The sequence below is a fragment of the Pelophylax lessonae genome, assembly GCF_965119305.1.
Source record: "Pelophylax lessonae genome assembly, chromosome: 6".
NCBI lineage: Eukaryota > Metazoa > Chordata > Amphibia > Anura > Ranidae > Pelophylax > Pelophylax lessonae.
In genome coordinates, this window is record NC_138773.1 from 303,656,843 (window position 1) to 303,678,526 (window position 21,684).

At 49.0% G+C, this 21,684-nt stretch overlaps 1 protein-coding gene across 1 annotated transcript in view; it reads right to left on the minus strand.

The window, feature by feature from the left end:
• Positions 1-2,295: 2,295 nt before the first annotated feature.
• The window catches only part of TTLL4 (tubulin tyrosine ligase like 4), a 98,226-nt gene continuing 78,837 nt past the window's right edge, over positions 2,296-21,684 (minus strand). Inside the window, exons 16-19 of the mRNA XM_082260120.1 lie at positions 18,912-19,122; positions 16,791-16,864; positions 13,347-13,408; positions 2,296-3,007 (exon numbers count right to left, since the gene is read on the minus strand). Coding sequence (XP_082116246.1) covers positions 2,872-3,007; positions 13,347-13,408; positions 16,791-16,864; positions 18,912-19,122 — 483 coding nt within the window. The 3' untranslated portion in view covers positions 2,296-2,871. The remainder of the gene's footprint in view (positions 3,008-13,346; positions 13,409-16,790; positions 16,865-18,911; positions 19,123-21,684) is intronic.

Sequence of the window (21,684 nt, forward strand, 5' to 3'; positions counted from 1 at the left end):
TCATTCTATCAGAGGATTCCAGGCGCGTGGTCGCAGACCCAGCAGGGTGACCCATGTCCGCGGCAGCGCAATCATATTCAGGATCTGATGAGACAGATGAAGCGGGGGGGGGGGGGGGGGGGGCGGTGCGCTTTTTGAAAGCCCGTCGCCCGCAAGCTGCCTCCACCTGGGACTCCAGGACCACCGTCCGTGCATGGATGGGTGGTCAGGACCCGGAGGTCATCGCAGCCTCAGAGAGGGGACCTGGTGGGGAAACGTGCTCCAAAGACTCCACGAGTCACCAGGGGGTCCCCACAAAAAGTGTAACATTGCTAAGGGACAACCCCCACTGCGCTGGCAGCACCCACCAGGTCACCAAGCACAAGGCATAGAGCGATCCTCAGGGAGAGGACCCCACCAGACTCACCACCTGCGGATACAGGCTCCTGCAATCACCAAAATCTGCACACACGTGTGGTGATCAGGAAGCTAAATGATCCAGGAGTCAGCACCAGGGGATAAGGAGAAGCTCCCACCGCCGAAATCGCCGCCCACGAAAATGGCGGCTCCGTGCTTTCAGCTCATCTGCATTGTTGGGTCTGGTGTCCTTCACCTTCCTCTTGACAATACCCCACAAATTCTTTATGGGGTTTAGGTCAGACGAGTTTGCTGGCCAATCAAGCACAGTGATACCATGATCATTAACCAGGCATTGGTACTTTTGTCAGTGTGGGCGGTGCCAAGTCCTGCTGGAAAATGAATTCAGCATCTTCATAAAGCTGGTCCGCAGAGGGAAGCACGAAGCATGAAGGATGCACAGCACATATAGCCTAACCGAGGATAAATTGTGTTTTTTTAGTCCAGGTAAAGCTGGAGAAAAGGCAGTGCTGGTATATTTTTCTTCTGAAGCCATTTACCTAGAGTTCAAATATAAAATCCAAATCGGGAACAACCTTACATTATTCTTTTCCTTACATGTTCAGGTAGAGATCCGATTGCTGCCATCCTAATTCGATGCACTTACCTGAAAGAAGCATGCCTGCCAAGAAAGTCTGAACTAATGTCCTGCATGTGGGTTTCTGGCCAGAGTCAGAAGGTAAAGACTTTGGGGAATAGGATGCCCATCAAATGCATGCAATATTTGAAAGAAGAATTTTTACTTGCCCCAACATCTACCATGCCTTTCCTTCCCGGGCAACATCAGAGAATCCCCCTTCTTTGGTATTTTAAGAATGTAAAGGAACAAGGAATGAATATTACAAACATTTTATTATTAATATATATTATTTTGGCAAAAAAAAAATTGTCACTCATAACAGCAGAATAGACAAACAGCCGCATTCTAGTGAGATACCCCGTACTAAGGCTCCCTGAAGTCATCTTGTGCATATGATTAAAGTGTATCTATAGTTTTGGATAGAGTAGGTAAGGGCCAGAGAGCCTCAGTTTTTTTTTTTTTTAATTTAGATTGTCCACGTCATTTTGGGGAGTTGTCTTCACACTTCCTGTTCCAGGAACACAACAGGAAGTGAAACGACATTGCCCCAAAGTGAGAGAAGTCTCTACTGGAAAATTTCCTCCACTCCTGTTCCTGTGGCGATTGAAAAATAAATGTAGATTTTGCATTACCCTGACAAGTCACCAGTCAAACAGAAAGGTAAAATTTTTCACAGCAGAGCCACGAACAGTAACAAACACCAGAATTCTAACCCTTTGCTGCTTCATTCATAACCAAGAAAACAAAAGGGCTACACTATAAGGATTCTCTGTCACAGAAAAAACAAAACTGCTTCAAACCCTTCTGTCACAGCCATATGCCATGTTCTCGCAAAGCTCCTACACTCATCGGTAGGGTCCGGCCCCACATATTCCTATTGGCTCTTAATTGCATTGGGCAGCCTAAATGGCCAAAAGGAATGTACAGTAGACCAAAAGCACCATTACAAAGTGGCAAAGCTCTGTCTGTCAGTGTGACTTGGCATTCAGCGATGACAGAAGGGTTTGGGAGGTACATATGCCCCTCTCTAGGTGTCTATTTTAAAACCACAGTGGTCTTTCAAACCCTTGTCACAGCCAAATACCAGGCGTCCTGACAGGCAAAACTCTAACACTTCCAGGTAGTGTCAAAGCTTAACACTAAGCCCTAACATTGATATTCGGCCAATAATTTTGAGGCCAATGGGAAAAAGTATTTGGTAGGAAAGGGCAAGCAAGCTTCAGTCCTATAGGGGTTGGGTTGAAGGGCTTTGGGTGTGTGTCACTGGCATCAGTCTGAAGTGCTTCTGAGATCACTCAAAATGAATTGACAGGTGCATTTGACCTGCTGCAAGCAGGCTCTGCATATCTGTAGACTTTCATAGGAATGAAAATCCCACTTGAATCCAACTAAAGCCCACAGACCCTTAGGAAGAGACAAGGCTTTGACTGTTTGAACAGCCAAGCATTCGGATGTGACAAAAGGACTTTGGAATTAGGGGGCTACTGCAGGTTTCTGTGCCTCTAGAACCCTACACACGTACCTGCAGCAGTTTTATTTATTTTACCCCATTAAAGAATCTCTTTAAGGTCCCTGCAGGTTGTGGAGGAGAACACCATGTAGGGGCGCACGTAACTCACTTCTGGGGTATTCAGTGCAATTACACAGGAGCAGAATTATTCAGGACTCTTCCTTTACATTGAGGTTCCAGGCACTTTTATTCTAAGCATGGAACAGTGTAGAAAAATATCTGTGTAATATTGGAGGGGTGCAGTTTCCTTCTCGCAGTATTGCATTTCTGTGTGGAGACACAGCGGTAAACCAGAACTTGATCCTGCTCCTCTTTTTTGAACCCAAGATCCACTGAGGTAGACTGTGTAGGTCAGAGGAGACGGGGCTGATGGCAGAGACCCTCATCACATGACCAAGGTGGACTCTGGCAAATTAGATAATGATTGGCATAACCGTGTTCTCTCTGGGAGCTCTGGCTGATGATGGTAAGATGAGGTCTTTAAGGGTACTGGCCTTTCCTCTGGAGAGATGTGTAATGAACTGCAATAAGGGAACAAAAAATGTATAAAAATTATACTCCTAAAGGAAATCTGTATATCCAATATACAACTGCACATTTAAAATAGGTTAGTAAAAGGCAATTTATTTATTTAAATAGGAAACATATTATACTTACCTGCACTGTGTAACAGTTTTGCACAGAATAGCCTCAATACTCCTCTTTTCGGGTATCCTGCCGGCGCTCTGGGCCCTCCCCCCTTCCTTCATAGCAAGCTGCTTGCTATGGGGGCACTTGTGCATGCTTGCTCCCGAGCCCCGCTCTGTGTCCATAAGACATAGAGGGTGGCTAATCTTCACCCCCTCCTCACTTGCTGTGACTGACAGCAACGGGAGCCAATGGCTCCTGCATCTCAGCCAATAACAAGGGAGAGACCCAGGAGAGCTGCTGCTCTCGTGCACATCATTGGATTGAGATATCGGGATTAGGTAAGCATTTGGGTGACTGAGGGAAATGCATACTGAAGATTTTTTTAATGCATGAAGGTAAAAAATCATTAGCCGGGGCGTGTCCTGGACATGGCGGAGTGAGGTCGCACTTCTTTAGAGCTCCCGCCGTTTCTCCCTGTCCACCACGTTTAGACTGCCAGATATTACCCCGGAATGAGCACAAGCCGTAGGAGAGGACCCAGGAAGCCTCTCCGTACATCACCCGGCGCGGAGCTACACAGATACTTCCCGGGGACCCGATCCTCGGCAGCCCGCACGGGACAGGCCCGGACGCGTGGGGCCTCCCCGGGACGCATGGCGTCGGCTCCGGCTTCCCCGGCTACTCCCCGGCTGGACTTGGGGTCTCCGCGCCTGCCGCCCGCTGCTCCCCCCTTGACTGCTGCCTTGCCGCTGGGAGATGCAGGTGACTTACGGGCACTGATCCAGGCCTTACCTACAAAAAGGGACTTTGAGGCCCTGGCCCTGAGACTTGAAGAGGCCCACGCCAGGGACATCCAGGAGGTTCGCTCGGAGGTCCGGGATCTTACTGACCGGGTGATCGAGGGGGAATCTTCGGTCCAATCGTTGGAGGCGAGGGTGGCCCTGCTGGAGACCGCTCGAGAGGTGCAGGCGCAACATGTCACCGACTTGCAGCTGCGCTTGGAGGAGATGGAGGACCGCAGCCGCAGAAACAACTTGCGGCTGCGTGGGTTGCCTGAGGCCACGGAGCGAGATTCGCTGCAGTCCACGGTCCACGCCATCTGTCACCGCCTGGTTCCGGACATCCCTCCCGCATCGTTGGAGTTTGACCGCGTACACCGAGCCCTGGGGCCCCGGTCCTCCGATGCCGATCGGCCGCGCGATGTTATCTGCCGGCTGCACCGCTACACGCACAAGGATGCCATCATCAGACAAGCCTGGGAGGCGGGTGAGGTCGACTTCGATGGAGCCAAGGTGAAGATCCTGCCGGACCTGTCGCGGGCCACCCTGCAGCGTAGAGCCCTGCTGAGGCCCCTTCTGGATCGTATTCGGCAGCTGGGCTGCACGTACCGCTGGGGCTTCCCCTTCGCCTTGACGATCCGTAAGGGCCAGACGTCGATGACACTACGCCACCCAGATGATCTGCAGGCGCTCTTTGCCTTCCTGGAGGTCCCCCCGTTTGAGATTCCCAATTGGCTGCAGCATCTCCCGGCCCCGGGACGCAGAGCGCCTTTTACACCCGGGCGGGAAAGAGGTCTTCCATCACGTACTCCGCGGGGTCGCCGCAGATTGATCCCTGAGCCGGCGACAGCGGTGAGGGAGGACTGATGCGTGCTGTTCCTGGACTGTTGAGCCTTCCCCTGAGGTGAGCCTTTATTCCTTTTTACCGGAGCCCCTGGGCTGGACCCCCTCACTTCCCCCTGCCCGACAGTTTTAACGCCCTGCATAGGTCGGATGGACTTTGGTGACTTTGCAGATGCCTTGTGGACATGAGCCCGCCTGTGCCCTCATTGCCCCTTGCTTATATCTCCACCGCTGGGGTCTCCCTCCGCTCCCTCACCGGCCCCCCTACATATTGTGACCGGGTCCCTTCCCTGGGGACTGTCTTTCATGAGGCTACGCTGTTCATGGACTGCCCCGCTGTTATCGGACTGCCCCGCTGTCTGCCCCCCCCGTCCTCCCGGACTTCTTGGACACGGTGGTCACCCCGCTTGCTGTTACCGATGCTGGTGTGGACCGTTGCTGTGAGGGCCTTGGTCCTTAGTCTGCTGCTTCTGAGCTTTGTGCTGCCCCGTGTTCGCCTGGCCCCCCCTAGTTGATCCTATCCCCAGTGACTTTGTGCTGTCCCGAGATCGCCTGGCCCCCCCTAGTTGACCCTATCCCCAGTGACTTTATGCGGTCCCGATATCTGATGGCTCCCCCTCGCCGGCCCTGCCCCCAGTGTCTTTACCATACGTGCTTTGCTCGGAGGGGGGCACGGGTTCTTTGGCTACCTCCGTGGGACTTGGATCTATTGCAGATACATGGTGGCGGGGTTTGGGGGAGGGGGGTTTTTGAAACGGGTCTGGACTTCACGTGCTCTCGGGCTGGGCGAGGTTACTTTTGCTGTGGTTGGGGGTGGGTGGGGGGCCGGGAGGTGGGGCTGGAGGGGGGGGGTTGGTGGGTGGGTGGTCCTGCCCTTCCGGATCTCGTTCCCTAAGCTGGATGGCGGGTTCTGCGGGGGGAGGGGGGCGGGGGGGGTCTCGGGGGGGTGTGCTGTGGGCGGAGGGTGGAGCTCTGATCTGATCTGATTTTGAAGGGGGGGGGGATTGGGATTGCGGGGGGTATGGCTCATGTATCTCTGGGTTGTTGTTGTTTGGCTTATATCTTGGGGGGGGCATATGATCAGCAGCCCCGCACCTCCGAGCCCACTATAATGGAGACGCCGGCCCTCTTTTGGGGGCAGGGCTTTTTTAGGGTTTGACCGGCGGGGGCCTTCCCCTCTGGCTCCGGTGGCTTGGAGAGTGTGGTTCTGTGCGATTGGCCCCCGGGCCCATTCGATGGCAGCTGTCCTTGCCCTTTCCTGGGGGTTTTTTCAGGGCGGAGGGTGGCTGTCGTGGGCTGTGCTCATTGCACTACAGTTCTGTTTAGAGTGTTTTACCTTTCTACTGTTTTTTGTGATTTTGCACTTTACTACTTGGCAGTCTTTTTCTTTTTTGTGTTGGGGCGGCGGGCGGAGGGGAGGGTTTACGTCCCCCTCTCCCGTGTGTCCCCTTTTCTGGTACGTATCAATGGATGGGGAGAGTTCTGGCTCATGGGCTCGTCTCTCCCGCTTCCGTTTTTAGTTCTCAGGTCTTCGTCCCCAATAGGCCTGCGTCCCTAGGTGTGACTCCGCCCTCTTAGAGGAGGGGTCTCGGGACGTCTTACAGTTTGTATCTTATCCACTACCACTTCTACGTATCCTCTCCTGTTCTCTGTCTTTTTCTTCTCCCCACTGTTCCCCCTGCCTTGCCCTACCGGCTCTTGTCCTTCTTCCACTTCTACCTGCTTCCCTCCTTCTTTCCCCCTTATCCCCCCTCCACCCCCCTTCTACCACAAGTCTCTGCTCGGGTCACCTACCCTATCTCTCTTATCCCCTGGTCCTCCCCCTTCTCTACTCCTGGGTCTCTTGTCCTTCCGTCTGGCCTCATGGATCCCGTGCGGGTGACCACGCTCAATGCCAGGGGGCTTAACGTGCCCGAGAAGCGGCGTGTCCTGTTGGGAGAGCTTAAGCGACTACGTGCAGACGTTGCTTTCATACAGGAGACGCACTTTAGGGAGGGTGCGTTCCCCCTCCTGCAGAACAGGTTCTACCCATGCGTATATCATGCCCCTAATGCCGAGGCCAAGTCTCGAGGGGTTTCCATTATGATTTCTAACCGGCTCCCTTGGACCTTGCGGGCCCGTAAGGTGGACCCTCGGGGCAGGTTTCTGTTCCTGAAGGGACTCCTGGGCGAGGTCAAGGTCACACTTGCCACGATTTACGCCCCTAATGTTCATCAGGAGGTTTTCCTCCGCAGGTCGCTGAAGTCCTTATTGGATTTCGCGGAGGGCAAACTCATCCTGGGCGGAGATTGCAATATCCCGCTGGATCCTCGCTTAGACACCTCAACGGGCCTCTCGTCGGTCCCTAGGGGTACGCGCAGACAGATCCATACCCTGCTGCACGACCTTCAACTAGTTGACGTGTGGCGGATTCTTCACGCTGGTGAGAGAGATTACTCGTATTTCTCCGCGCCACACCAGGTTTACTCACGCATTGACCTATTCCTCCTTCCGCACAGACTGCTTCAGTCGGTCGTGGGGGTGGAGCTGGGCACTATTACCTGGTCGGACCATGCCCCGGTGACCCTGACGGTCAACCTCAGTGGCACGAACAGGGTTGCAGACTGGCACTGGAGACTGAACGAGAGCCTTCTGCAAGTGCCGGAGGTGCTTGCTGACGTCACTCAAACTCTGCGAATGTATTCTCAGACGAATGTGGAACCGGACAGCGACCCAAGTGTGCTGTGGGAAGCGCATAAGGCGGTGATCCGGGGGGTCCTCATCCGCCATGGGGCGCGCCTCAAGAGGGAGAGGGAAGCTACACTGACAGACCTATTGGCGAAGGTGGCGAGTCTGGAGGCTCGTCACAAGAGGGATCTTGACCCTGTGCTGGGAACGGAACTGACGCGCCTCAGGGATCAGATTGCTGACCTTCTGCGCTATCGGGCCAAGGCGGCGATCCAGCGCGGTGGAAAGATTAGCTATGAATCTGGGGACAAGTGCGGCAAGGTGCTGGCTCGGTCCCTCCGAGAGCGACAGGCTGTGTCGTACGTCCCCCATCTGATCGATGCTACTGGCTCTAGGGTGCACCTGCCTGCGGACATAGCACAGTGCTTCGGGACTTTCTACGCTACTCTTTATGGCTTACCTCAGCAGCCGTCCCGCCTGCTCCCGCTCTCCTCTTATTTGGATGAGATTTCCCTGCCGCAACTCTCCTCTTCGGACAGAGAGGCACTGGACTCCCCTTTCACTCAAGAAGAATTGGTGGCGGTCATATCCTCGGCGAAAAAGGGCAAGGCGCCTGGACCGGACGGCTTTACAGTCGCCTACTACCAGACACTTCATCCCTTGTTGGCGCCCCACCTGTTACGGCTTTTTAACGCGGTGGGACGCACCTGTGAGTTCCGTGAGGAAACGTTGAGTGCTCACATCTCGGTCATTCCCAAAGAAGGGAAGGACCCCTCGGCGTGCGGCAGCTACCGCCCGATCTCGCTGCTCAATGCGGACTTGAAGTTTTTCACAAAACTTCTTGCCCTCCGCCTCCAGTCCTTTTTGCCGAGCCTGATTCACTGGGACCAAGTGGGCTTTGTTCCCACCCGTGAGGCGAGGGACAACACGACCAAAGTCATTGACCTGATCCATCGGGCCCGTGTTAGCCACACGCCTTCTATTTTTCTAAGTACCGACGCCGAGAAGGCATTCGATAGGGTTAGTTGGCCCTACATGTTCGAGGTCCTGCGCCGTTTCGGCATTGGTCAGCAGATGATGGCCTGGATTCGGGGGGTCTATACCAATCCGGGGGCGAGGGTAAAGGCAAACGGGATCCTTTCGGATCCGATCCGCATCTTCAACGGTACCCGTCAGGGTTGTCCCCTTTCACCCTTGCTATTTGCCCTCTCCCTTGAGCCCTTCCTGGCCCGGGTGCGCGCAAACCCGAACATCTCCGGGATACGGGTTGGAACCTCCACTTGCAAGGTATCCGCCTACGCGGATGACCTCCTCTTCTCACTCGCCCAACCCTTGATTTCGTTGCCCTGTCTCCTGAAGGAATTTGAGACGTACGGGGCCTTGTCCAACTTGAAAATCAATTTTTCCAAGTCAGAGATCATGGGGGTGGCCCTGCCACCGGATCTACGGGATTTGTTAGCCAAAGACTTTCCATTCCGCTGGGCCTCGGAGGGACTCCGGTACTTGGGCACCTGGCTCTCCCCGGATCCGGCGGATTTGTTCAGATTGAACTTCCCGCCTCTCCTTTCGATGATTCGCTCTCTGCTCGACACATGGTCTAAGGGTCTCCACTCGTGGTTTGGCCGGTGCAACATCTTGAAAATGTCAGTCCTACCGAAACTCCTCTACTTATTTCAGACACTCCCGGTTCACATCCCGGCGTCCTTCTTCGGCAAGGTCGACTCCGCCTTCACGCGTTTTGTCTGGGCCGGTAAGAGGCCCCGATTGGCCCGCAGACTCCTGGTCCTTCCCAAGAGGCACGGCGGTGTTGCCCTCCCCGATGTCCGCCGCTATTATCAGGCGGCACATCTGGCACGGTGGGTGGACTGGGCAAGACACGCCGACCTGAAACAGTGGGTGAGTCTGGAGGCCTCCTTGTTTCCATTATGTCTGTCCAGGGCTCCCCTGATTCTGAAGGACCTCCCGGCCGAAGTTAGACGACATCCCACCTTGGGCCCGACTCTTCGGTCGTGTGCCGTGGTGGTGGCCTCCAGGGGTCTGGTGAACAGTCACTCCCAGCTGTTCCCGGTGTTGGGAAACCCGCGGTTCCCCCCGGGCTGCGCAGGGGATAGATTTGCTACACTACTGGCGGAGGGAGTCTTCCAGGTCTCCCACTTCAGGGAGGGCCACGAGTGGATGTCTCTCTCCCAGCTGACGTCGATGACGGGACGCTATCGCTTGACTCGGTGGCAGGCGTTACAACTTCTGCACTTTCTGCGGGAACTGGGGCCCCCGACGCGGTTCGGGGGGGACCTTACCTCGTTGGAACATCTACTGGTAACTGCGGGAGCTCTGCCCCATGCCCTCTCCCAGATGTATGAACTTCTCTCCGTGCCGCCGGAGGGCTTTGTCCTCCCGGGCATTTCCAAATGGGAAAGAGAGCTTCAGAAGACATTTACTGAATCGGAGAGGCGCAACATTATCAGGTTTTCTCTCAAGTCATCAATCTGCACCCGCATCCAGGAATGCAACTACAAAGTTCTCATGCACTGGTACTATACTCCAGACAAACTGTGCCGCATCTTCCCAGAGGCGACGGATAGGTGTTGGCGTTGTCTACAGGACAGGGGCACCCTATACCACGTTTTCTGGAACTGCCCCTTGGTACGGGGTTTCTGGTCGGAGGTCCGTAGGATCTCCCAGCTGATGACGGAACGCACCATCCCAGATGATCCGGCCTTTTTCCTGCTGCACTGCACTGGCATTGCCCCTAAGCGCTATAAGCGCTCAGTACTTCGCCACCTGGCGGATGCGGCTAAATCCTGTGTAGCCCTCTGCTGGAGGAGCACGTCCCCTCCTACGATCCCTCTCTGGCTGCGTAGAGTCAAATGGCTTAATGAATTAGAGGATCTGGTCCTTACGGCTCAGGGCAGGAGGGAGCAATACTCCAAAACCTGGGCTTGCTGGAATTCTTTTATCATGTCTGCGGAGGGCTTGGCCCTGGGCGGGGATGCAGGTCCGCCCGCGGACTGACCGGTGCGGTGGTCACCCGCGCGGGACGTCTCTACCCGTTTCCTACAGGCCGCGCTTCCTCCTCCTCCTCCTTTACCACCACCCTCTACTACATCTGTTTACTACTCCATTCTCTCCTCTGCTCCTCTGTCCCCTCCCACCCCTTCGTGAGCCCCCTCCCTCCTGTCTCCCCCCCCCTTGTCCCACCCGCCTCCCCTATCTGACCTGGGTTTTACTTAAGCGTCTCTGTCTGGTACTTATGAAGTGGTTACCCCTATTGCATAAGTGTGCATTACTCCTTTTTTCTTTTTATGTGTCACTTACCTTGTGGTCGGCCATCATGGGACTTATAGTTATACCAGTTTACACCAAGTCATTGTTGTGGAGCTCTACTTATGTATGTGTGTTTTGATGATGTGATTGTTGATGTTAACCTCTGATCCTTCATGTAACCTACATATTGGACTTGTGTTCTAATGCATACTTTGTATGATGGTTATATTACATTTGATCAATAAAAGAAATTTGAAAAAAAAAAAAAAAAAAAATCATTAGCCTTTAGAACCACTTTAACATTTTTTTTTTTTTTGATTTGCATTTTGTTTGATATTTCGTATACATATTTGCAACCAATAGTATGAGCTCCACTTTATATATCAAACAGTGAAGCTAGCAGCCTCAGTACTTTAAGGTTATCTAGTAGACACGACATAAGAAAGAGTATGCTTAACCAGAGCTGGACCGATAGGATTAATGACCAGGCCATTTTTTGCGATTCGGCACTGCGGTATTTTAATGGACAACTACGTGGTCGCGCTACGCTGTACCCAAATAAAATAGATGTCCTTTTTTTTCCACAAATAGAGCTTTCTTTTGGTGGTATTTGATCACCTCTGATTTTTATTTTTTGCGCTATAAAAAAAAAAAAAAAAAAAAAAAAAAAAAAAAAAAAAGAGCGACAATTCTGAAAAAAAAAAAAAATTATATATATATATATATATATATATATATATATATATATATATATATATATATATATATATATATATATATATATATATATATATATATATATATATATATATATATATATACACACACACACACACACACACACACTTCACATTCTGCTATAGAACATTCCCAATTTTTTTTTTTTAAATCTATTTTTTCATCATTTTAGGCCAATTTGTTTTCTGCTACAAATTTTTGGTGCAAAAAAAAAAAACATATTTTGATTGGTTTGCGCAACTGTTATCACGTCTACAAACTAGGGGAAAGATTTAGGTCATTTTTATTAGTAATGGCGGTGATGTGCGATAACCCAAGCATGAACCTTGGGTTATGCTGCTCTCCATAGGAGTAGGACTAGGCAGAAACAAATTTGACTCCGCCCCTAGGGCAGTCCTAGGGGGGTATACTTCCCACTTCCTGCTATAGGACTTCAGTTTTAACAAGCAGTGTCAAAAGAATACATAACCCAAATCAGAAGGGTGGGTGCTGTGTCCATCAATGAACATCAAAGAAAAGGATTTTACGGTAAGGGTCCTTTCACACGGTCCGCATTCGCAGACGGACTCGTAAAATGGCAATAGCACGAGCAGCCGTTCCTTCAGAGCGCATGCGCCAGTGACGTCACTGGCTGCATGCAAAGTAAATATCTCCTAAACGGTGCAAGTTTAGGAGATATTTACAGTACCTATAGGTAAGCCTTATCATAGGCTTACCTATAGGTAGAACTTGCAGAGGAGGGTTTACTTCCTCTTTAAGCTTTTGAGAATAAAACCTGGAAGCAGAATGGTTACTATGTAGAGCTGCACTAGTTTAAGTAAATCCCCACCACTAACGTATATTTTGCATTGGGTAGTTGTTTCTTTGTTAACTTGTAACTTAGGCATACAGATATTGAGCTGATTTTTATGCACTCATACCAAACGGAGCATGTCCTTTCACTATGCTTGCCTCCTGGCAGAGGCAAATGATCATTAGTCTGTAGAGCACTGAGTGCCGGTTCACATATGTGCAGCTGCGGAGATCGCATGTAATTCGGAACGCACTGCTCCTTCATTAAATGCGATCGGAGGTGCGGATGCGAATTCAGCCATACACTTTGTATGGCTGAAATACGCACTGCACCCTCACAAAAGACGCACAGGACCCTTTTTTCCAGCCGCATCAGGATCGGATCGCACAGTGGTTCACACTTGTGCGATCCGATCCTGTGCGAACTGTCAGATCGCACTGCGATATGCGATCAAACTGGGGGTGTCGTTAACATTTAATTGACACCCCCTGCGTATCGCATATGGCAGTGTGAACTGCCAGAGGTGCGTTTGCGATGCGGGAACAGGCTGCAAATTCGCAGCCTTCCCGCATCGCACAAGTGTGAACCGGGACTGATGGTTTTAATGTTGTACAATATGAATGAGAAACCACTATATTTTTCTTTGTACTGGAGATGTTTTTCCACTAATGTGTGGATCCAACAGCATCGACCATGTTAAATGCTACGTTCACATCTAGGCGTTGCTATTTTACAGGCATTTTTGGAGCATTTTTTTGTGCAGGCATTTTTAGGTTGACAAGTGACCAATGAAAAAAAAAAAAAAAACGCCTATAACCTGCCAAAGAAGAAGCTCATGTACTTTGAGAGATGGGAGTTTTGCTTAAGGCGACAGAGTGCTCAGATGTGAACAAGGGCCATTGAAAGGAATGGGATTTGTCCTGCTGGGCATTTTTAGCTGAGGCTTCGAGCAGAAAATCCCCCCAAAAATGCCTAGAAGTGAACAGAGCCATACTGTTCAGAAAGGGTTGCGTTTGTAACAAAAAGGTACCATTTTAAAAAGAAATACTTTTTGATCAGGGAAAAAAAAAGGAACCTGTACTTTGCCTATTAAGAGCACACAGGCATTTCACTACAGAACTCCTAGAGAGTTAGAGATGGACTCACCTGGGTGCCAAAATGTCCCCTCTGTGAAAGCCATTCAGATGGACCACGCTGTGACCAGATTTCTGTAATGACATATAAACAATTGACCACATGACCATAGAGTCACACATATGGGTGGTGTATACACAGTGGTAAATTACACTCCCCTCCCACCTCCTCCAATTCCTAAACAAAATGGGGGTGGGATATAATATGTGAATTGATTACATTCACTAAGAAACTCACAAAAATGCTTAGTTTTAAAATAAATCAGTTTTAAATATATCTAATGTGATTGCTAATACATGTAAAGTAAAAAAAGAGCTCTGGATGCAGATGCCATCTGAACAAAATGAAAGCTAGTGGTAATCATCTCTGACTTCTAGAACTCTCCCCCTACACTATATAAAAAAAGTACACATTAGATTTTCAATAAAGATTTATTGGGAACTGGAAAACAGTTACAGTAAAACCTTGGATTGCGAGCATAATTCGTTCCGGAACCATGCTTGTAATCCAAAGCACTCTGCTATGAAAGCGAATTTCCCCATAAGAAATAATGTAAAGTCACATTAGTTCCACAACCATTTACAGGTGGTCCCCAGGTTACAAACATCTGACTTACAAACGACTCCTACTTACAAATGGAGGGAGACAACAGGAAGTGAGGAGAAATCTACCCCTAGGAAGGGAAATTCACTCCCATAAAAGTTCTCATGGGAAAAAGGTGTCTCCACTGAAGCTTTATCACTAATCCTTGTTTCCACAAGAACCCAAAATTTTCAAAATAGTTGTCAAAGGGACAGAAAGTGAGGTGAAATCTTCTGAACAGGGGCACAGACAGCAAGACAAATGGTACAGGGGTGTTAACCCTTCCCTATGCTATCAAAAAAATAAAAAAAAATTGAAAATTATTCTTTTGGCAGGAGCTAAACTTAAAAAATGTACCTGTTTCGACATGCAAACAATTCAACTTAAGGACAATCCTACAGACCTTAACCTGTTTTTAACCCGGGGACCGCCTGTATTTAGAAGTCCTTCAGTTTATAGTCCATATAAAAAGATTATAGCAATGTGATAGGCTGTGTAATCCTAAATTGCCCATCCACAAATGGCGCCTCCAGAAAGGGATTAGAAGCAAAATCCAGCAGGAGCTCCAGAGTATAAAAGAGAAGAGAGGCGCCTCTAAGTGTAGCAATATGGTTACATTAATGAAGGTTCAACATTTAGCAACTCACATGGTTGACGATAAAAGAAGCACATCTAAGAAAGTAGGCATCTGAGGTAAAGCTGTCCACATTGACCGTTCTCCTCACCACTGGGAGTCTGCAGTAGTGACCGGAAAGACTACCCTGTAGTAGAGCGATCTGAAAGCGAGGCTTGAATCGCTTGTGGAGCGCAGTGTAGAAGGGATGACGTTGATGGCGGTGCAGAGGACAGTCCATGTGGACAGCTTTCCCCCACCGGATGCCTGCATACATAGATGTGCCCGTTTCAACCATCAACCATGTGAGTTGCTAAATGTTGTACCTTCAATAAACATAACCATATTTCTACACTTAGAGTCCATTCACACTGCTCCGACTTGGACCGCGACTTGTCAGCCTGACAAGTCGCGGTCCGTCCCACTCCCATTGTGCGGTACAGGACCGGTTCTAATAGGGGCGTCACAAGTCGCTCCGACTTAGAAAAAGGGTCCTGTACTACTTTGGGGCGACCTCGGAGCGACTTGCATAGACATTCATTTTATGAAGTCCGTGCAATTCGCGCCGAAGTCGCGGTGTACGAGACCTCATAGGTCGCCCCCGAAGTCGGATCGCCATAGTGTGAACCGACGCTTAGAGGTGCACTCTTCTTTCATAATCAGTTGTGACGTGACGCTACTTGTGTATCAAGTCAAAAGTGCTCTCAGACCAAGTTACCCCCAACCCAAGGTTTTACTTTATTTGATATTTATAATCTAATTTGAATTGCTCTTCTGAAACTTTTTTTTTAGTGATGTGATCGGCACAGCAAAAATACCTGCAAACTTTTATGAATGCATAACATAACTAGCAAAAGTTTATATTACGCTGCGGTAAAGTGAAGAAAAGTCAGAAAATGAATTCCTGCTAGATCACTTCAGGCTCACCCCTTTTGCAGATATAGCTTTGTAAAACATTAACAATAAAAACGTCTATACACTGTTTAAAATCCAGTAATACACTGTCTCACCCTGTTCTGCACATGCTCAGTTGCTCTCATTTTTTTTTAGGCACTACTGAATCTGTAGAGCTTAATCTGCAAAATTAAACCCACCTACACTTTACAGCCAAGGAAGCTGCTTCCGTTTGATCTGCAACTGCCATAGTGCTGCACATGTGATCAGTTAGAACACCAGCCATTTGATGGTTTGACAGTTTGGTTGAGGACACAAGCTAATGTGACAGTTCGCATTCCCAGTATTCCAGGAACTAATGTTTTTTTTTTTTTTAAACCATTAAATCAATGGGTTTAGTTCCGGTTTATGATTTACTGCTGTTCAGGAGCTCTGGGCTTCAGCAAAATGGCAGCTTCCAGCAACAAGAAACAGAAGCGACGTTGGAGGCAATTTACAGCACACACTCATGTTAGTGGCATAATTATTAAAAGTGTTATTAAACCCAGGAGCCTGCATTCACTATATCTGCTCTCCCAACGTACACAAAAGATGGAATAGCAAATATTTTAGTAAATATAAACTGCTAAACACGTTTTCCCATCAGCAGTGTATAGCAGTCTTGTGACTTCTATCTGTGTCTGGTTAAAGCTTGTAGGAGGAGTTTTCATTCTGCTCTGACTGTCCTATGAAGCTGTTGGACCCCTGACCCTCTGTCTGGACATTGCTGATTGGCCCTGTACTGATTACATGCACCCTTCAAGAAAAAAAAAATGCTCTAGCAATACCCACCAAACTGAGCATGTGCAGAGTGACTCCAAAAGCTCTGTCTTATCAGGAGATTGATTGGGGACAGTGGAAGGAGAAGAGGGGGGGGGGGGGATCAGAGAAGACTGAACCAAACATTTTTTACACAATGCAATCCTTGGGTTCCACAGTGAGTATAACAAGCATGCTTTACTGCATATACACACTGATTTTACTGTTGTGGGTTTAGTAACATTTTAATGTGGAATGTATGTTCTTTGCTTTTTTTTATCAAGTTGTTATGGATAAAGATCTGCTTTAAGAACAGTCTCAAAGCGCTAACGATTCATTTAAACTTCCCAGTTATAACATAGTCTGTGTTTCCATACATCGGCTCCCGTTGCAAGAACAGATCTGTGCATGGTTGGTGCCGTTTTAAACTGGAGTCATTTCTCCAACCACCCAATTCAATCTTCCTGGCCAGTTCTGAGCCTGACTGGGGATGGAGCATCATTCTTAGTACTTACAATTCGATACATCAGGCCTAAAATGAAATCCAGTACCCACAATACGGGACTCACCAATGGGGAGTGAGGAAGTAGAGCAGTCCCCGTGTGAAAATTCATCATGCAAAGACTTCTCAGCAGGTCACGTCCTGGGTAAGAATAAAGTAATGTTACCAACCATGAGAATATTAAAGGCCCAACAAAGTCTCTCCTCAATGTCTCCCTATGGAGAAATGGCTCCTGGTCACATTTCCTCCTCTGTTTAGTACACAGAAATTGAGAGGTGACGTGCTTACGTCACGCTTACTTTTATGGGTAGCTATGATTGTACAGCATCCAGTTGCAACCCACCCCCCAGCAACGGATTTGTAGCTAAGCCTATGGGTGCTCTACGTAGCACACCACGGTGCACCACATGCCCAACATGTCTGCCTTCCCATAAAGTCATAGGAATAGTAGTTTGTATTCCCTCAAGGAAACGTGTTTGATGTCAATGCGACACTTGCCTAGAAGCTCACCTGGGGCCCGGACATAGTAAACGTTACTCAACGAGCAGATGATATGAAAACCTGAATTATTGAAAATGGCCAGAATTGTAAAAACTTTGTGCATAGGGAAAAGGGGTACTAAGAGTCCAAAGTGGACAGGATCCTGGAGTTCAGCTTTAAAAAAAGAGTCCACTTTTGCTGAGAAACAAAACATTTGGAAGTATCTCACCAAAAAAGGAGATTTTTGTTGCAGTGGATGCCCAAAATCTGACATGTATCTTAGTGCAGACTTCTGGAAAAATCAGTGAGCCAATCACAAAAGCAGGAAATGACATTTCTGGGGGGTGTACAGAAGGACTCCAGGTTGCCATAATGCACTTTACAAAAAATGACAGCACTGCAGATTGAAAAGGAAAGGTTACGTTTAATAACATTCAATTACAATAGAACTAAATTATATATTATATATGCTAAATTGTTTTTGCTATTTTTTCCCCAGAAAAGTGGAGTTACCATTTAACTACAGGTTTATTTAGAAAAGGTTTATTGCAATACTGTGTACTTCACAATGGAAACATGCCTAAACCAGTCTGCTTCTGTTTAGTACAAACGCATATACTGGTGTTTGCCAGTTTGCACACACCTTCATAGAAACAGACTAGTGATCGACCGATATCGTTTTTTCTTTGCCAATACCGATATTTTGGCCAATGCATATCAGTCGAGATTTTTGTACATTTAAGGCTACGTTCACATGTTCGCGTAGTGGACCACGGGCAGAATCGCGGTGATTCTGCCCGCGGTCCACTACGCTAACATGTGAACGTAGCCTTAAATGTACAAAAATATCGACCGATACGGAAATCATTGTAAATCGCGGGACGCATGTGCGTTGCCGTTGATTTGCAATGGCACCCCAAACACTGTGCGAAGTTGCCACGATTTCCGCCTGCCGAATCGCGGTAACATCGCGCAAACAAAATTGCGGGTCGTATGACGTCCCAAAGAAGCTTTTGTACCTTCTTTGGGGCGTCATGCGACCCGCGATTTTGTTTGCGTGATGTTACCGTGATTTAGCAGGCGGAAATCGCGGCAACATCGCACAGAGTTTGGGGTGCCATTGCAAATCAACGGCAACGCACATGCGTCCCACGATTTGCAATGATTTCCGGATCGCGGGCAGAATTGCGGTGTTCTGCCGGCGATCCGCTACGCCAACATGTGAACGTAGCCTAAAAACTTTTTTTTTTTTTGATAGGTACTTTTGTGGAGGCCCCAAACCCCTCCTCTGCACTTAAAAGCATTCAAAACGCCAAGTTTGGCTGTTTTGAATAGTGTCATTTTTTTTAATCCGGCACCAGACAGTACCCAGAACATCCCCTCCCGCTCCTTGTAATGACAGCCGAGCGACTTCTCAGCCGCATCGGTTGTCATTACAAGACAGTCGACCGTCGGATATGGGCGCCGGTACCGGAGTGATGCCTCTAGCTGCAGGCATCACTTCGGTACACGCACTTTCCCGAAATATCCACAATATCGGTAACCTCCGGGGCCGATTCCGGGGCCCTCGATACATCGGCTTTGCCGATAATCGGTCGATCACTACTACAGACTGCTTTGACCAAAGTGCTGCAACAAGCTTTATCGTCCCAACATTCACAATTTATACAAGACACCCCATTGCTGCAATTAATGAGCAGCCACTCACCCCTCTCTCGGTCGTTGTAGAACTTTTGCTCCCACTGGTTTGTGAGGATATTGAAATAACGCTGTTGTTCGAAAAAGCGCAAATACCGCGAAGAGATGGGGGAGGGGAAGACACGTTCAAACTGACCACAACGAGAAAGCTCATCCTCTGTCTCTGCCAGAATCCGCACATCCTCTGGGGTCAGCTGGTCCAGTACCGTGGCATACAGATCCTACAAGATATGCACAAGCGGTTTATAACCATGTGTAATACTTTAAAAAAAAAAAAAAAAAAAAAAAAAAAAACAACATCAAGCAATAAAAGGAGTTAAACAAAATAAAATGCAGCAATATTTTTATCCACCAGTGTAATATGTAAAAGGTTTAATACATTTCTAGAGGGAAGCAATCACCAAACTAGGCTGAAAAATGGGATTTTTGACTTATCGTAAAATCCATTTCTCTGCTGTTCATTGACAGACACCGCTCCTGATTCTTCTTAACAATTGGGTTATACTGCCCCCTACAGGAGTAGGACACCAAGCAGGAAAAAGCTGGACTACGCCTATGAGCAGTCCCAGGGGGTATACACCCACACCCAGCTATAGGCACTCAGTTTGGTTACAAGCAGTGTCAAAACAAAGCCAACTCCACAGAGCGGTGGGTGCTGTGTCCATCAATGAACATCAGTAAAATGGAGTCCAGGTACCCCATACAGCCATCCTGTGCTAAAGCAACAATGCTAGCACCGAGGCCAACACTTTGTGAGGAGCGGAAGACCAAAAGGTAAAATGCCACAAACTGATAATTCTCTTCACCCACGGAAAAGTAGAGAAAGCGCTGGTGACCGGCACATATTGGAATGTGAAGGTAGGCGTCCTTGATGTCGACAGAAGCAAGAAAATCCCCCAGATGTAGGGACGCCACTACAATGCGAATTGACTCCATTCTAAACTTTTGTACCCGCACAAAGCAGTTTAGCGCCTTGAGTTCCAGAATTGGATGTACCTTGCCTTCCTTCCTGGGAACTGTAAACAGGTTTGAGTAAAACCCCTGAAAACATCCTGAAGCTGGAACCGGGACAATCACCCCATGAGGTAACAAGTCTTGCACTGCTCTAAAGTGACCTCGTAAGCAATCTGAGGACAAGTGCAGGTTGGAAGGAAAAAACCTTTCTGCAGGAAAAGACCGAAACTGGATCTTGTAGCCGGAACAAATGACTTAGTGGACCCACTTGACCTGTACCAGAGCAGTCCACAGATCTGAAAATCAGCGAAGATGTTCCCCCACCCTAGATACTGGTGAGGGTGTCCCTTCATGCAGGAGAAGCCTTGTGAGCAGGTCTAAAATAGCCCCTCGTGGCTTGCCAGATCAGGTCCTCTTGGAACCTCCTGCGGAAGAAGAGTACTCTTCCCCCTGTGAGACCCTTAATGTCATCCAAGGAAGTTCCAAACAGGCGATCCCCCAAAGGGGAGAGGAGATAAGGCCTTAGAAGTCTGGTCCACAGACCAGCATTGTCAGCCAGATTAGACACTGAAGGACCACTGGTAAATACCGGCATAAGTCAAACCAGCCATAGTGAAACATATGTCGGGCCAGAGCTCTCCAATCAACCAGATCTTAAGGGCCAAGGACTCCTCAACCGGAATTAAGGTAGCTTCATTTATCCTGGAAACTGGCGAGTCCACTACAGATGGCACCGTCCACTTTTTAAGCAGGGAATCCTTATAAGGATACCGCATAGAAAAACGCTTAGGGACCACAAGAGTGCGTTTTGGACAACCCCACTGTTATGCGACAATGTTGTCAAAGTAAGCGGGAAAGGGGAACAGCCCCGCCAGTGGAGGACCTGTGGTGCCAAAAGGGACCGGTGCCTCCGACGCAGCATCTCCGCCACGTTTACAATTTCACGCTCTGACACAATCAGTGCATCCACCAGCGCCTTTTCATGCATGGCTAGAGGAGCAGATGAAAACATCCTCACTGTTTGGGCACTCTGGGTGCGTGGACGCAGACCCAGTTTGGTGACTCGCGTCCGCTGTGGCCGAAACGGTTACAGGGTCTGGAGGACAGGTGAGGGCGGTGGACGCTATATACAAAGGTCACCTGGAAAAACAGAACAATCAGGGAGGGACGCTGACCCAGGGTCCACAAATGAAACACCTACTGGACCCCGCAAAAAACAAGGGGGTCGCCCCAAGAGCCCCTCCACAGAGGCCCGCACAATAGGAAATAGCCCCCTTAAACCGCCGTAACGTGGATGCAAAGGCAGGGTATCCTGATCGTCCCGCAGCGCTAAAAGGGGTAGGTGCCCTCCACAATAATGGCGGCACGGTTGCCATCAAAAATTTAACGCCCCCACCGGGCCACCCCTTCTAAAGGGAGGTGCCAAACTGGCCCCATGGCCTAGCAGGCCGCAAGCTGCGGCCTCAATTTATGTGGAGGCACAGCCGCAAGTGCACTCATCCCAGCCAGGCTCATTGAAGTCTATGGGACAAGTCGGATCACAAGTCGCCTCAAAGTAGTACAGGACCCTTTTCAGAAGTCGGAGCGACTTCAGTCGTGCCAATTAAGACGGCACTCATTGATTAACATTGCTTTTTCTATGTCAAGCGACTTGGGGCGACTTGAGGGCACACAAGTGGCGCCAGTGTGAATGGGCTCTCAACCTCCAGATTTGTCCTGTTTAGCGTTATTATTATCGAAAGTGAAAGTAAAAGTAAAATAAAATCCCACATTTTGGGTTGACACTAGAACAGGAATAGAGCAAGAATTTCCGGTAACCTTAGCGACAT